This window comes from Perca fluviatilis, chromosome 17 (assembly GCF_010015445.1).
Source record: "Perca fluviatilis chromosome 17, GENO_Pfluv_1.0, whole genome shotgun sequence".
In the NCBI taxonomy this organism is placed as follows: domain Eukaryota; kingdom Metazoa; phylum Chordata; class Actinopteri; order Perciformes; family Percidae; genus Perca; species Perca fluviatilis.
The window spans coordinates 2,792,471-2,807,668 of record NC_053128.1 but is presented as its reverse complement, the minus strand read 5'-3'; the positions used below and the strand labels follow the sequence as shown (position 1 = coordinate 2,807,668).

General features: G+C 42.2%; 1 protein-coding gene across 4 annotated transcripts in view; it reads left to right on the top strand.

Annotated features, from left to right (window-relative positions):
* Positions 1-204: 204 nt before the first annotated feature.
* dcc (DCC netrin 1 receptor) overlaps positions 205-15,198 on the top strand; it is a 338,290-nt gene continuing 323,296 nt past the window's right edge. For all 4 annotated transcript variants that reach the window (XM_039780568.1, XM_039780567.1, XM_039780566.1 and 1 more), the window contains exon 1: positions 205-858. In XM_039780568.1, the coding sequence (XP_039636502.1) occupies positions 729-858 (130 nt within the window). In that variant the 5' untranslated portion in view covers positions 205-728. The remainder of the gene's footprint in view (positions 859-15,198) is intronic.

The window sequence follows — 15,198 nt, the reverse complement described above, 5'->3', positions numbered from 1 at the left end:
CCGCTCTGCCTCCTCTGCCGGGCTCCAGCTTCCACTCCACCCCGCTCTGCTCCAGCTCCGGGCTTTAGCTCCAGCCTCTGTAGATCAATAGCGCTGTACTCTGCCTATGCCTCTCTACCACCCTCTCTCTCTCTCTCTCCAGCTGTATAGACCTATAGAGAAAAGAGAGAGAGAGAGAGAGAGAGAGAGAGAGAGAGGGAGAGTTCGACTCGCTCCCTCCACACTCCTCCGCCTCTTCCGACCCTCTCCATCCGTTCTCCCCGGCAGACGGAGCAGACCTCCGGGAAGGAAGCGTGGATTTTTTTTTAACCCTCCTTTGCATCTGTGTGAATGGGAATCAGCTGCACCGGGCAGGAGTGATGGAGACTCTGCCTCCATAGTTACTGGAACTTATTTCTCATCCCAAAAAAGAAGGAACTAACCGCGCGTGTGTGTGTGTCTTGTTTGGGATTTTTCTTTTCTTTCCTTTTCTTTCTTTTTTTGGGGGGGAGTATCAAGCCCGATCGGGGAGGTTTATTTTGGGGGAGAGGAGAGGCTGTTTTACCCCCCCTCTCTCTCTCTCTCTCCTCCTTAACATCATCCTGCTGCTTCACCAACCTGAGTTTCTCTTTTAGATTTTTTAATTGACAGTTGGATTCTGTGGAGGATTTAAGAAGAAGAAAAAAACCAAACAGCAGCAGGATTTGCTGTGTTTTCCCTCGGGCTCATTGGGACTGGAGCCGGGCAGCATGGAGCTGGGTTTGGTTGGATGTAGGGGTGATGTTTGGGAGGTGCTGGTGCGGAGAAGGAGGAGGAGGACAGGGGGATTCTACCTGCTGCTGCTCTGCTGGCTTCTGGCTGCTCACACCACAGCGCACGGTGAGTGGGAAAAAAAGAATGACATATGCGTGATTTTTTGCCTCCATCCCGCAGTGTGTGTGTGTGTGTGTGTGTGTGTGTGTGTGTGTGTGTGTGTGTGTGGCTGGTTGCCGCAGACCAAACGAGAATTGACACATTTGTTGCGTGTCCCCCGTCTGGGGGGCTGCTGTTTATAAAACCATGGCTGTAAAATCGGGGCAGATTCGGGTCTGGCCACGTTGAACTGGGCTTACTACTGTGTGTGTGATCAGGCTGTAGGCTGCAGCGTTTGACTGGCTTTAGATGGATTGCACTGGGCTTCAGCAGGTTTCAGCGGCTCTGGTCATGGGTTAGGCTTTTGCCTTGTACACTGGGTTGTTTCTGCAGGCCTATTGCTGGGCTGATTATGCTGGGTCATAATTCTGGGGTTGTTTGGGGGGTATTATTAAATACAAAATCAAGGCAAAGGAGACACTAACCCAGTGAATGTGGAATATTTAACCCAGCAATGGAGTTCATTTCAATCACTGTGTTGGGTCAAATCAAACGACTCAGCATTTGGGTTGAATTGGGTTAGCCCAGCACATGGGTCACTCCAACCCAGCGCGTGTTCTGTCCCGTGTTTTAACCCAACATAGCAGGTGTTAGGGAATCTTACTGGATTTTTGGTGCAGTTTTACCGAAAAATAACGGATTCACTGGGAGTGATTAGGTTAAGACTGCTGGTCTGTTTTCACCAGGTTTTGCTTGGTTTGATTTGGGTTTTACTGTTCCATGGGGGCTTTCCATGGGTTTCTGATTTCTGCTATAGTCTGGTCTTGGGTTTTTGTGGATTTAAAGGTGCCGTAGGTAGGATTGTGAAGATCCAGGACTTAGCCAAAGAATTTGAACATCGACAACTTCTCAGTCCCTCCCCCCCTTTCTGCTGAAGTCCAAAATGGTCTCCTAAGCCCCTCCCCCAACAAGGGAGAATGAATGCGTGTGCATGAGCAGTGATTCACACACAATTAGACCCCCCCCAGCCCTGATTGGTGCGTCTGAACAGGGAGCTGTGAAATTTTGCAAATCGCCCTACGTACGTGATGCCAGAGGAGCTGGATATATTTTTTAAATGACCTGCTTCATGAAGTTCTACTGGAACATAGGGTCAGTTTCAGCAAATATGACAGAAAGTTAGTTGTATAAGTCTTACCTACTGCACCTTTAAATCGATTTGCTGGCTTCAGCATTCTGATAATTTCTTATGCAGCAGATCAAAGCAGGTTGTTTTGTTTTTTACTTACTGAATTTGACCATTTGACCATATTTTGCTTGTTCCATGAAGCTGTGCCAGGTTTGTCCTTATTTCTTGGAGCTGTGTCATGTGTCAGGCTGCTGCTGTGAGCAGGTTGTAGTGAATGGTTCAGGGTGTTGCTGCTATGTCAGCCTCAGCGTCTGCCAGCATAAAAGGGTTTACAGGGACAGATCAGGTTGGACTTTTCTCTTCTTCTTTATATATATTTGATTTGATTGGTTTGAATGGATTTGACTGGGCTTCAGCAGGCTTCAGTGGGTCTAATCATGTGCATTAAGCAGGTATTGAACCGATTCTTCGCTGCCTTAAATTGCTCTTAGGAGGTTTTGGTTTGTCTGACTGGCTTTTCCCAGGTTTTGCTAGATTTGATGGTGTTTCACCATGCTTCTCCTGCTTTGATCATGTGTTCAGCTGCAGATTTAAGCAGATATTAGTGAATCTTACTGCTGTTTTACCTTCAGCTTCTCTTAAAACAGCTCCGGTCTAGGCTGCTGATTTCAGACAGATAGGCCTAGAGTATTTTAATAATCCCAAAGGGAGGTTACTCTCCAGTCAATTCATATATATATTTATAGTCCACTTTAAAATCCAAAAAGCATTGTTTAAGGTTAGTTGTTTTTCTTGAATAAACAGATCTGAGAGCTGCTGGGCGGACTCCCTCACTCTCTTTCTCTGTGAGTCTCCTGCTGTCAATAAATTATGTCCAAACACTTTAATTAAGCTAATTGGTGGAAGGAGAGAGCACGCACACACACACACACTCACACTAGCTGCTGGATCAGCTGAGCAGTCTTCACTCAGTGTGTGCGTGCGTGCGTGGTTTATATTCTTTAGCAGCTAAGCTGTTAAAATCCTAGCATCTTTTGTGGATGCTACTGTGTACAAACACACAGACACACAGACACACACACCCACACACACACACCTCCTCCTCTTCCTTCATTCATGAAACTTTCATACACACAGATTCAGAAATGTTACTAAATAGTGGACAATGTATTTTACAGAAGCAGCTCACTTTCACATGTGTGTTAAGGTGCTCTGTCTCTGTGTCTGGTTTAAACTAGAGAGCCAGCAGTCTGCAGGTTATTTCACAGATGACTTCCTCTACTTTACCTGAGGGAGAGCTAATCAGTACTGTAGGTAGAGTCATTTCTGGTAGGAATGAAAACCTGCAGGCTGTTGATTTACCATGGCACATGATCACCTGGACACCCAGCTAAAGGCTTAGTCACACCAGCATTAAAAAGGAGAATATCTGCGACTAAATCAATTAATTCCTACTGTGTTGCGTTTAAAGGTGCACTATGAGTTCCTGCATGGTTTCAGTGCGATTTCATTTTTGTCTCAAATCGTAGGCGCCTCTCCTTGATCCGCTAGCTGCCTGCCCCCTGAACACACTGTGAAAAAGCCCGGTCTCAGGAGATAACATAGGGGTCGTAAACATCAAACAAACACTAGGGGCACAGGCTGTGCACCAAAATACAACAAACCACGTTCCAGCCAATCACAGACAAGATGGTTGGGGTTTAGTGCGCATGCACTGTTGTAATATTGACACATTTATAAAGATTTATATAGATTTTTAATTGATTCACGATGGATATCAGGTGTGTGTTTCAATTAGAGCAATTAGAGGCTCACATTAGAGTAGCATGAAAGTACGAAAATCTGCGTAAGGTGGTAGGTTGGGGTGGTAGATGGATCAAACAATACAGGACTTTCATCCAGGAGACCGGGGTTTGTGTCCCGTGTCACTGAAACGTACATTTTGTAACCCCACCCACGATCTTTTCCAAACCCAAATGTCCTAGCCTGGGTAAACCCTGACGAACTTCCGGCAAATTTGAGATTTGCTCTGCAGGTCAGTCTGGCGAAGAGCCCATTCAAACCCATTTCCAATGTCCTCAAAATTGAGGCACCAATCACAACCGCTGAGGCGGGCTTTACACCAATCACAACCGCTGAGGCGGGCTTTACACCAATCACAACCGTTGAGGCGGGCTTTACGCGACGAGGATAGCGCAGCGACGGCGAGCAGCTTTTTGTTTACATTCAACATGACGGTTACCGAAGCCGCGCTTCACCATGACCAGGGACCGGCAGGTCAGTCTGACATATGCCGATTTTATACCGGTCAATGCTATAATTAACTGACAACATAAGTTATACGAGTTATAGTTCTCAAGGACGCACGCACACAGACAGACACACAGTCTCTTTTTCCTTTCTCTCAACTTCTCCGCCGTGTGTGGCGTGTACCCGCTCGCGGTGTGAAGCGTGTGTCGGCGCTATTCTCCCACATGTAAGGAACCTGGTGAATGAACCTGCAACATGTCAGCTGTTTGGAAATTCTTCAGCGTGTGTGCAGAAGATAACAAATTAGCAATATGCAACACCTGCAAGGAGACAGTAGGGCGTGGAGGGCACAAAAACCAGAACAAAAAAAAATCAAAAATTTTTTTTTTGTATGAAAAAGCGTCACCCGGATCATTGGTCTGATTGGTTGAAGGACTATCCAATGAGCCAAGAGGCATTTGAGTGGCGTCCGTTGGTGACGCCCCTCTGGAAATGAACTGTCAATGAACCTTTCCCAGACCCACTCTCAGTTACAGCTGAGAAGGGTCTGGTGTTAACCTTCTTGTGTTGCATGTCAGTTAAACATAGGTCCCGACCCAGAGCGTCAAAAAGTGATGCCAAGAGTCCCGACCAAGCCCGTCTAAATATGGCGCCAAATGGCTAGACGCGAGTCCCGAGAGCGTCAAATAGAGACACCTGGCACCTGACCAAGCGTCCCTTTCTGACGCGATGGCATTGAGAATGTGTTGTCCCCAGAGCTGCAGCCTCCATCAACCCTACCTTCCCTCTCCCTCCCCACAAACACACACAAATACAACCTGTAGCTGCTAAGGACTACTGTCACACAGAAAGCCCTCTGCACTCTAAACACTCTGCAACTCTGCAAAGGCTCATATGGGCACTATGTGCAATGCCTTTTTTTATATTGTATGTGCTTTTATTATTTTTTATGTTTTTATTTATTCACTGCTGCTGCACTGATTGCCACCAACATAATTTTGATGTGTAGCTATTTGGTACTAGATTAATAAAATCAATTGTTTTTTTGAGTGCACTAGATGGTGCAGTTGAGTTTAGGGACAATGGAAGTTGGAAAAAGGTAATACATTACAATATATTGCAGAATATCACAATATGTTCAAAATCACAATAATAATAACATAAGTATTGTGATAATTACATGTCATTTGGCTGACGATTTTATCCAAAGCGACTTACAATTGCTATATATGTCTGTGTGCCTCTGGAGGAACTAGGGATTAAGTGTCTTGCTCAGGGATACATTGGTTGATGTATCGCAGTGGGAATCGAACCCCGATCTGCCGCATCAAAGGCACGTGTCATATCCACCGCGTGATATTGCATTGTGGGGCATCTGGTAATTCCCTCCCCTATGAATAAGCTAAAACAAATGCTCAGAAAGTAAACCTAACACAATGTATTGTTTTTTTAAAACTCTGTGGTTCCTTATCTTGCTAGGATGTTTTAGCCTCCGCTCAAATGAAGATGGATAGAGGGTTTGAGGAAGTGAAACAGAGGGGAATACATCATCTTTGTTTTCGTTTTGGATCATTATTTTTAGATTAGGTTATTAGATTATTCCCAATGCGCTTTAACCTCCATGATTCATCATTAAACTCGACATGCGGCCAGTGAACCTGACAGAGCAGAGAGTTCTTCTGCAGCATCGTCTTAACATTTAAAACTGTCACACATTCTAGGACACCACGTACCTTTCTGTACCCTCCTTGGACTTCATGGAGTCACATATAGCCCAGAGCAGTTTTGCATTGTTGTGAATTATTCATATCCACTACAAATATCATGTTGATCTGAGCAATAGTAGTTGGTTGAATTGTTTGTGGAAACAATTAAAAAGGCCAATAGCGTACGGACATGCTAACATCAGCATGCTACAATGCTCACAATGACAACGCTCACATGCTGATGATAAGCAAGTATAATGTTTACCATGTTCACTACCTTAGCTAAACACAAAATGAACTAAATAAAGTACAGCTGAGGCTGGTGGGGTTGTGTCTAGATGGTGTAGATGTGCAAAAACTCTTGTGAGACTCGCTGCCCAAAGATCCTAACCCTATCCCTTTCCTAACATAATCATTCTTGTTCAGTGTCTTACCTAAATCATCTAACCTCAACTATTCGAGGCCAATGCCTAACCTTAACCATTTGAGGCCAATGCCTAACCTCAACCATCTAACCTTAACCAATTGAGGTCAGTGCCTTACCTCAACCATCTAACCTTAACCAATCTTGGTCAATGCCTAACCTCAACCATCTACCTTAACTATTCAAGGTAATTGCCTTACCTCAACTATTTAAGGTAAATGCCTAACCTCAACCATCTAACCTTGACCATTCTTGGTCAATGCCTAACCTCAGCCATCTACCTTAATTATTCAAGGTCAATGCAAAAACGCAACCATTTAAAGGTAAATGCCTAACCTCAACCATCTAACCTTAACCATTATTGGTCAATGCCTAACCTCAGCCATCTACCTTAATTATTTTGAAGTCATTGCCTAACCTCTTTAGCGATCAAACCTTAATCATTCAAGGTAAATGGCAAACTTCAACCATCTAACCTTAACCATTCAAGGTCATTGCCTGATCTCAACCATCTAACCTTAACCATTATTGGTCAATGCCTAACCTCAACCATCTAACCTTAACCATTCAAGGTCAATGCCTAACCTCAACTATCTAACCTTAACTATTTGAGGTCAAGGCTGAAAGTCTGAACAAAGTTTGGGCCAATCTATCCAGTAGATTTTGAGATATTTTACACGTTGAGTGAAACCTTTGACCTGCTGATGGCACTAGAGGAAAAGTCATGGGATCACCAAAGTCAGTAGCATTCATTCTCTGGGGACTATGAATATTTGTACAAGTCATGTAAATACATCAATTGTTGAGATATTTCGGTTTGGCCCAGAGTGGTAAACAGACTGACGTTTAGACTGACATTGCCAATCATATTTTTAGCCATGCTGCTATCTTTAAAGCCATAAAGAAACACAGTGTTATCTTCAGGTTGCTGCTGATGTAGTTACGACACACATTATTGTTAATGTTACACATCATTGTTACTGTTGTTGATGGCAGGTTTCATGTTTTCATGGGCCCTCAGGTGCACAGAGGTCTCGCTCTTTAAAAGAGCCAGCAGCTCTAATAAATTCTGTCTTTATGAGTTGTTGTTTTTCCTGCACTGCAAAGTTATGTTCACAATCCCCTTGCTGTTTATCTGTTGTTTCTGACCCTAAGTGCAGCAATCCTTGCCGTTTATCCTCTGTTTCTGTCTGTCTCTCTGGGTGAATGTGCGTGTGTGTATTCAGGGGGTGTGGTCCTTTGAACAATGCTGTGGGAATAAGCACTTTGTTAGTATTAAGACTAAGCAGATTTATCTTTAAAGCTTTGCCAGTATACAGAGGAGGATTGGTTTTCACCATCTACCATTCAGAAGTAAACACTTTCCTGTCTGTACGCTGTGTCTCTGTGTACATTCTACTCACTTCTAGCCGACTTGTGCTGCATGTAATATTCCATATATCAATCTATTGAATGGATCTTAGACATCATATTGTATACTAAAGTCATTTTAATTAGTATTTTACGTATGTTTTTCACCTTATCTGTTCTCCTATCTCTTGTTTCATTTGTCTTGAATTCCCTTGTCTCATGTCATCTACTTTAATCTCGTTTCATCTTGTTGAATATTATCTCATCTTGTCTTCTCACAATTGTCTGACTTGTCTTGTTTCTTAAATCTCAGCATCCCTTCTGTTCATTGTGTCTCATCTTATTTTCTGTTCTCATCTCTATCTAAACTCATTGTGTTGTTTCTTCTCGTTTTGCCTAATTTATTTATCTTATCAGCTAATCTCATATTATTGCAACTTTTGTCTTACTTGATCTAATTCTATCCCGTTTTTCATTTCCATGTTATGTCTCCGTTTGTCAATCTCATCATCTCTGAAAATGAAGCAAAGAGAGTGCAATCAGAGAATAGAAATACAGTGCCTTGCGAAAGTATTCGGCCCCCTTGAACGTTTCGACCTTTTGCCACATTTCAGGCCTCAAACATAAAGATATAAAACTGTAATTTTTTGTGAAGAATCAACAACAAGTGGGACACAATCATGAAGTGGAACGAAATTTATTGGATATTTCAAACCTTTTAAACAAATAAAAAACTGAAATATTGGGCGTGCAAAATTATTCAGCCCCCTTAAGTTAATACTTTGTAGCGCCACCTTTAGCTGCGATTACAGCTGTAATGCTTCGCGGGGTATGTCTCTATCAGTTTTACACATTGAGAGACTGACATTTTTGCCCATTCCTCCTTGCAAAACAGCTCGAACTCAGTGAGGTTGGATGGAGAGCGTTTGTGAACAGCAGTTTTCAGTTCTTTCCACAGATTCTCGATTGGATTCAGGTCTGGACTTTGACTTGGCCATTCTAACACCTGGATATGTTTATTTGTGAACCATTCCATTGTAGATTTTGCTTTATGTTTTGGATCATTGTCTTGTTGGAAGACAAATCTCCGTCCCAGTCTCAGGTCTTTTGCAGACTCCATCAGGTTTTCTTCCAGAATGGTCCTGTATTTGGCTCCATCCATCTTCCCATCAATTTTAACCATCTTCCCTGTCCCTGCTGAAGAAAAGCAGGCCCAAACCATGATGCTGCCACCACCATGTTTGACAGTGGGGATGGTGTGTTCAGGGTGATGAGCTGTGTTGCTTTTACGCCAAACATAACGTTTTGCATTGTTTGGTGTGTCTCCCAGGTGGCTTTTGGCAAACTTTAAACGACACTTTTTATGGATATCTTTAAGAAATGGCTTTCTTCTTGCCACTCTTCCATAAAGGCCAGATTTGTGCAGTATACGACTGATTGTTGTCCTATGGACAGAGTCTCCCACCTCAGCTGTAGATCTCTGCAGTTCATCCAGAGTGATCATGGGCCTCTTGGCTGCATCTCTGATCAGTCTTCTCATTGTATGAGCTGAAAGTTTAGAGGGACGGCCGGGTCTTCGTAGATTTGTAGTGGTCTGATACTCCTTCCATTTCAATATTATCGCTTGCACATTGCTCCTTGGGATGTTTAAAGCTTGGGAAATCTTTTGTATCCAAATCCGGCTTTAAACTTCTCCACAACAGTATCTCGGACCTGCCTGGTGTGTTCCTTGTTCTTCATGATGCTCTCTGCGCTTTACACGGACCTCTGAGACTATCACAGAGCAGGTGCATTTATACGGAGACTTGATTACACACAGCTGGATTCTATTTATCATCATTAGTCATTTAGGTCAACATTGGATCATTCAGAGATCCTCACTGAACTTCTGGAGAGAGTTTGCTGCACTGAAAGTAAAGGGGCTGAATAATTTTGCACGCCCACTTTTTCAGTTTTTTATTTGTTAAAAAAGTTTGAAATAGCCAATGAATTTCGTTCCACTTCATAATTGGGACCCACTTGTTGTTGATTCTTCACAAAAAATTACAGTTTTATATCTTTATGTTTGAGGCCTGAAATGTGGCAAAAGGTCGAAACGTTCAAGGGGGCCAAATACTTTCGCAAGGCACTGTATGTCGTTCTTAATGTGCTCATATTATGCTCATTTTCAGGTTCATAATTGTATTTAGAGGTTGTACCAGAATAGGTTTATGTGGTTTAATTTTCAAAAAACACCATATATTTGTGGTACTACACATTGCTGCAGCTCCTTTTTCACCCTGTGTGTTGAGCTCTCTGTTCTAGCTACAGAGTGAGACATCTCACTTCTGTTCCATCTTTGTTGGGAGTCGCACATGCTCAGTAGCTAGGTAAGGACTACTAGCCAGTCAGAAGCAGAGTATGAGGGCTGGCCCTGACAGTACCTAGGTAAGGACTACTAGCCAGTCAGGAGCAGAGTATGAGGGCGTGTCATGCTAGCAGCTAGGTGAGCATTATACCATGTGTTCCAAAGTGACCCACGTTTGTCTCTGAAGTAAAGGCTGGACTACAATAGAGCTGTTTGGAGCAGTTGGTGAACAGGGTTTTCTGTTGGAGATGGTAAGTTCCTTTGGGGGGGACTTTGGGCTTTTTCACTTTGTAAACCTATAACGTGCACAAAAAGATACATAACACAATAAAGGATAGGGAAAAAGCCAAATGGCATACATGTCTTCCTGATCCAGAAAATCCAGATTCATAATTGACCTCATGAACATATCCTCTCAGATCTGTTAAAATCCCACCTGTTTCACTTCCTGTTTTGGACTTTTTCTTTCGGGCGTTTCAGTCTCCTGAAGAAAAGCTCAGAGGACAGACAGGTAGACGGAACAGGGGGGATGATGGGTAACAGATGATTAACATGCATGTCTGGTTTATGTGTCTCTGCTTTGCTTTTAGAAAGCAGAGAGAAAGATGTAGTCATAAAAGAAAAAACAGGTATTATTTTTTACTTCTGTTTGATTCAAAGTCTATAACCCTCTCCAAGGTTTTCAGCCGACAACAACAAAGAAACTCCAAACGCTGCAAAAATGGAATCAAGGGGAGCTAAATTTAATCAAGAATCACATTAAAGTTAAAAGCTACAAAGCAGTAAAACCTTTTCATTCATAAGCAGAGCTGAATAATAAAATCAGAGACGATCCATTAGAGACACAGCAGGCTTTCACCACAAAGGAGATGTTAATTTACACCTCAAACCACCACCTTTATATATTAATTGTGTATGAAGGAGAAAATGCCTGCATATTAAATGTAATTATTAAGTCATGATTTGTCTCCTCTGTGTTTTCCAATCCATTCAGATCCCATTAGGTCCAATAAAACCAGCACAGCTATGATGTGTGGTACATTGTAGTGATTTGATTGAACACACACTTAGTTTTGGGATAATTGGCACCATGTGAGCACAATTAAAGAGTTCAATAATTGAGATGACACAGGGTTCCAACAAGACAGGAGCCAACATTAGCTACTAATGCAGGGCTCACCTTGTATGTTAGTGCGACAAAAGCAGAGAAGGAGGACCCAAGCGCAGTAAGCAGACAGAGGACTGAGGTAGTTTCTCTCTTCAGGGTTTTAATGAAGGTTCAGGGTTTTCCCTAGAAAAGTTATTAGGCCCTGTGGCAAGTTTTTTTTTTTTCGATGAGGGCTACGCCCAGACTGATGGCAGCATTAATGTAGTGCCGTATTGTTTCAGTGATACCAAATAATGGACAGAATCGCGAAATTAATAACTTAAAAAAGCTACAAGACAGACTCCATAGGGCCCTACATTAGCGAAGCAGATTCCCATAACCATAGTTAACTCGCTAAGGAGAGAGAGGAGCAGGACGCTGCCCTGCTTTGCTCACAGTGACATGTTGGATGTCCCACTCGGATCAAAGCCTTTATATATATGACAACGCTTCTAGCTGTTGAAAGTATTCCTCTCTCCGTCATCCTTTGTTCATCTTTTTGATTAGTAGCCAACGTGACCTGACCTGCCGCGCGCTAAATTACGACATGCATACTTATCACGCCATCACATAACCAGGGATAAAAAACAAATTACAGTCGGGTAATGCAGCAATGCAGCGTTACTTGGATTAGTAACTGTAATGTAATTACTGTTTTGGAAATTGTAATCCATTACACTTGTCATTATATAAAAGGCTTTGATCCGGGTGGGAACATGAGCCACGTCCCTCTCCTCTCTTGCACGCAGGCACAGCAAGTTACTATGGTGATGGGAATCTGCGTCGCCAGGTCCTTTACATAATGTATGCCTATGTGAAACTAGTCCCAAAAAAAAACCCAATGTAAAATATGTGACAGTCTTCATAACATAACAGCCTGAATGCAGAAAGTTTGCAGTTCTGCAGTTTGGCTGGTTGTTGACTCTTCCTGTAAGGTTATTTATTGTTCCAATAAAGAGTTCTAAAGGAGCTGGCTGCATTTTGTTAAAGTAACGTAGTTAAAGTGTGAGTCCTCGAAATCTGACCACACACAAACACACGTAGCAGAGCTACCCACACCCATGTTTCTACTGTTGCTTAATTAAATAAAAAATCAAAAGAGAGAAGTTGTCTGAGTCGTGTTTTAAACAGACACACCTGGGGCGAAGTTGGGAACCAGAATCAGCTTTAAATCCAGTCCTAATCTAGTCCTCACTAACACGGGCCCAATTATAGTAACTACATGAAAACTTCACTGTTGTTGCATTAAATGTCGTTTGTGTTTAGCCTACATCATCATTTTCTATCATGTGAAATAAGAGGCCATCAAGCCTGAAGCTGCAGACAGATGCTCCCCAGCAGTCAGCTCCTCCTGCTGTTCATAAGGTGCCTCTGCACCCCTTTCGTTTCAGACCCTCCCACCAGCCTTTGGGCCACGCCTCGGAAATTGAAATGCCAAATATTAAATGAAAATTAAAAGCCAATGTTAAGTTGAAATTCAAAAGCCAAATATTAAATGAAAATTAAAAGCCAATGTTAAATTGAAATTCAAAAGCCAAATATTAAATGAAAATTAAAAGCCAATGTTAAATTGAAATTCAAAAGCCAAATATTAAATGAAAGTTAAAAGCCAATGTTAAATTGAAATTCAAAAGCCAAATATTAAATTCAAAAGCCAAAGCCAAATGGAAAATTAAAAAAGAAAAAATAATATTTTTAATTTGATCTTGCTTTGTTTTCTCTTTGGACTTTCAATTTGAATTATGAATAAATATTTCCTCCATAGCAGGCAGGATACAGGAACTAAACTAAAGATGAAACTATTTAATCTCCAATAAATACACACTGGAGAACTATAGGCTGAACACAGTGACACAAATGAACAAAGAACAGTCAGGTCAAAACATACAAGGAGCTAATCACAAGACAGTGGGCAGGGAACTGGAATAACGAGGCAAACGCTGATTGGGTAACAGGACCGGCAACACGAAGGCAGGCCGATGAGGCTAAACCGACACAAAACAGGTGTACAACGGAAGACAATCAAAAGATGTTCTTGTGGTATGCCCTCAATACTCAACTGAAAGACTGTTGTTAAAGGATGGACTGGAACGTGAAGAAATTCAGCACATGGACATTAAAATAATCGTAGGAAATAACTCTGGAAAGATGGTGTTAAAAATGATATTCACTTATCTGCAACAAACTAGACTAACAACAAGGATGTAAGGAATATGGAAAACGGATACAGTAAGTGGCGATAGTGATCCGACTGGTTGCAAGTAGCCACAAAGATAAAAATACAAAATCCTCTAGAGACTTAGATAAACAGTAAAGGCTAGATATAAAGAAGATAAATTATCACACGATCACCGCCAGTCTTAACTTTAATTTGAATAACAAAATGTCTGAAGGCCTCTGGCCACAGAGCAGAACCGTGACACTGGGACTTGATTTGGAACATTTTGGTGTTGACTTGGGACTTCCATGTCTTGACTTTGATTGTTGGTCTTGAGTCGGGGCTCATTGATCTTGACTTGAGACTTCTTTATTTTTATTCCAACCTCATTGGTGTTGATGTGGACTTGGCGACTTTGAAACCCTTCAAACCCTGCTGCTCTAACCTCTCTGTGTGTTCCTGTAATAGATGACTTGTGTGTCGCTGAGGTCTGGGAGGTAGATCGCTTGGCCAAATGAAAGACTCATTTGTGTGTGTGTGTGTGTGTGTGTGTGTGTGTGTGTGTGTGTGTGTGTTTAATCACAGCCAGGGAACAGTGGATTAATGAATGGGTGAACGATTGAAAATGGCGTGTTAGCTGCTGCTCAGCTCAGTTTAATTTGGTTGTTCCCTTCTGCGGTGGACCGAAAGTAATTTACAAATCTGAGATGATAATTCAAACAGAAACACGCTGAGGTTTCCTGTGTGTTAATTAAGCAGAGTTCATTTATCAGTCAGCGGTCAACCTGAAGCAACACACAGCTGAGTGGAAATGAAAAAGGACAAATATGACATACGAAATACCTGTCTTTATCAACAAGACAAAAAACCCTGTTCTCCTTACACTAGCTCAAACTCTTTTGTTGCCTATGGTTATTATTTATATTCAGTGTTCACTGACATATTTCAGGTTTGAGTCATTTTTATGATTCTGAATTCAGTGTACGTTTTGGGTTTTTGAAGGAGAATATGAATTTTTGAAGTTTGGATGGCATATGTAGGTGTGTCTTCACTCTCTCTGTGGTTTCGTCACTCAGACCACCATGACACACTTAAAATATCCGGTGAAACCAGATTAAACGAGAAATAACAGAATGTAGACTGACGGGTCTCCAGTTTCCTTAGTTTGATGTTTAAATGGGACTTGTGACTGAGTTTTCCTCATCTGAATCGACGGACGGAGTGTTTATTTTGTACAGATTTTAAAGCCCTTTGAGAAAAAGCTGGGCTTCGGGCCCGTTTAAATGAATTTGCACACCTAAACCCTATTAGCTGCAGTAATCTTGTTCACAGACTTTGTGCCAGAGCGATGAGCATTGTGTGAGACGGTTTGCAGCAGCACAGAAAACCGGCCAGAGGACACAAATGAAGAAAAAAATATAAAGTTTTTGCACTTATAGTTCGTTTGCTCTGGTCGGAATCAGCTGATGAAGTTGTAAACTTGGAGCGGTTTCCTCTTGGTTTCGTTTCCCACCTGGAAAAATCCAAGTGTACCAAAATGCGGCAATACAAATAACGCAAGAACGTTCACTCCTCTCATTGCTCTGATGTGTCTGGGGGCGGGAGCAAGAAAGTAAATACAGGAAGAAGGTCCTGTGTTCTGGATTAGTACCATGGACAGTATATAAAATGGACCACCAGACCCCGTGTCTCTGGACCAGAGACCAGTGAAGGATATCAGAAGTCTCTTTCCCGGTGCTGGCTGAGCGTTACTGAGCAGCCTCCAGCTGAGCTTGAAGACGTAGATGTGACGTGAGCAACCTGTCTGAAAGTGGGAAGTCTTCTGGTAGCTGTGCCGAGAGAAATCTCAATCATTC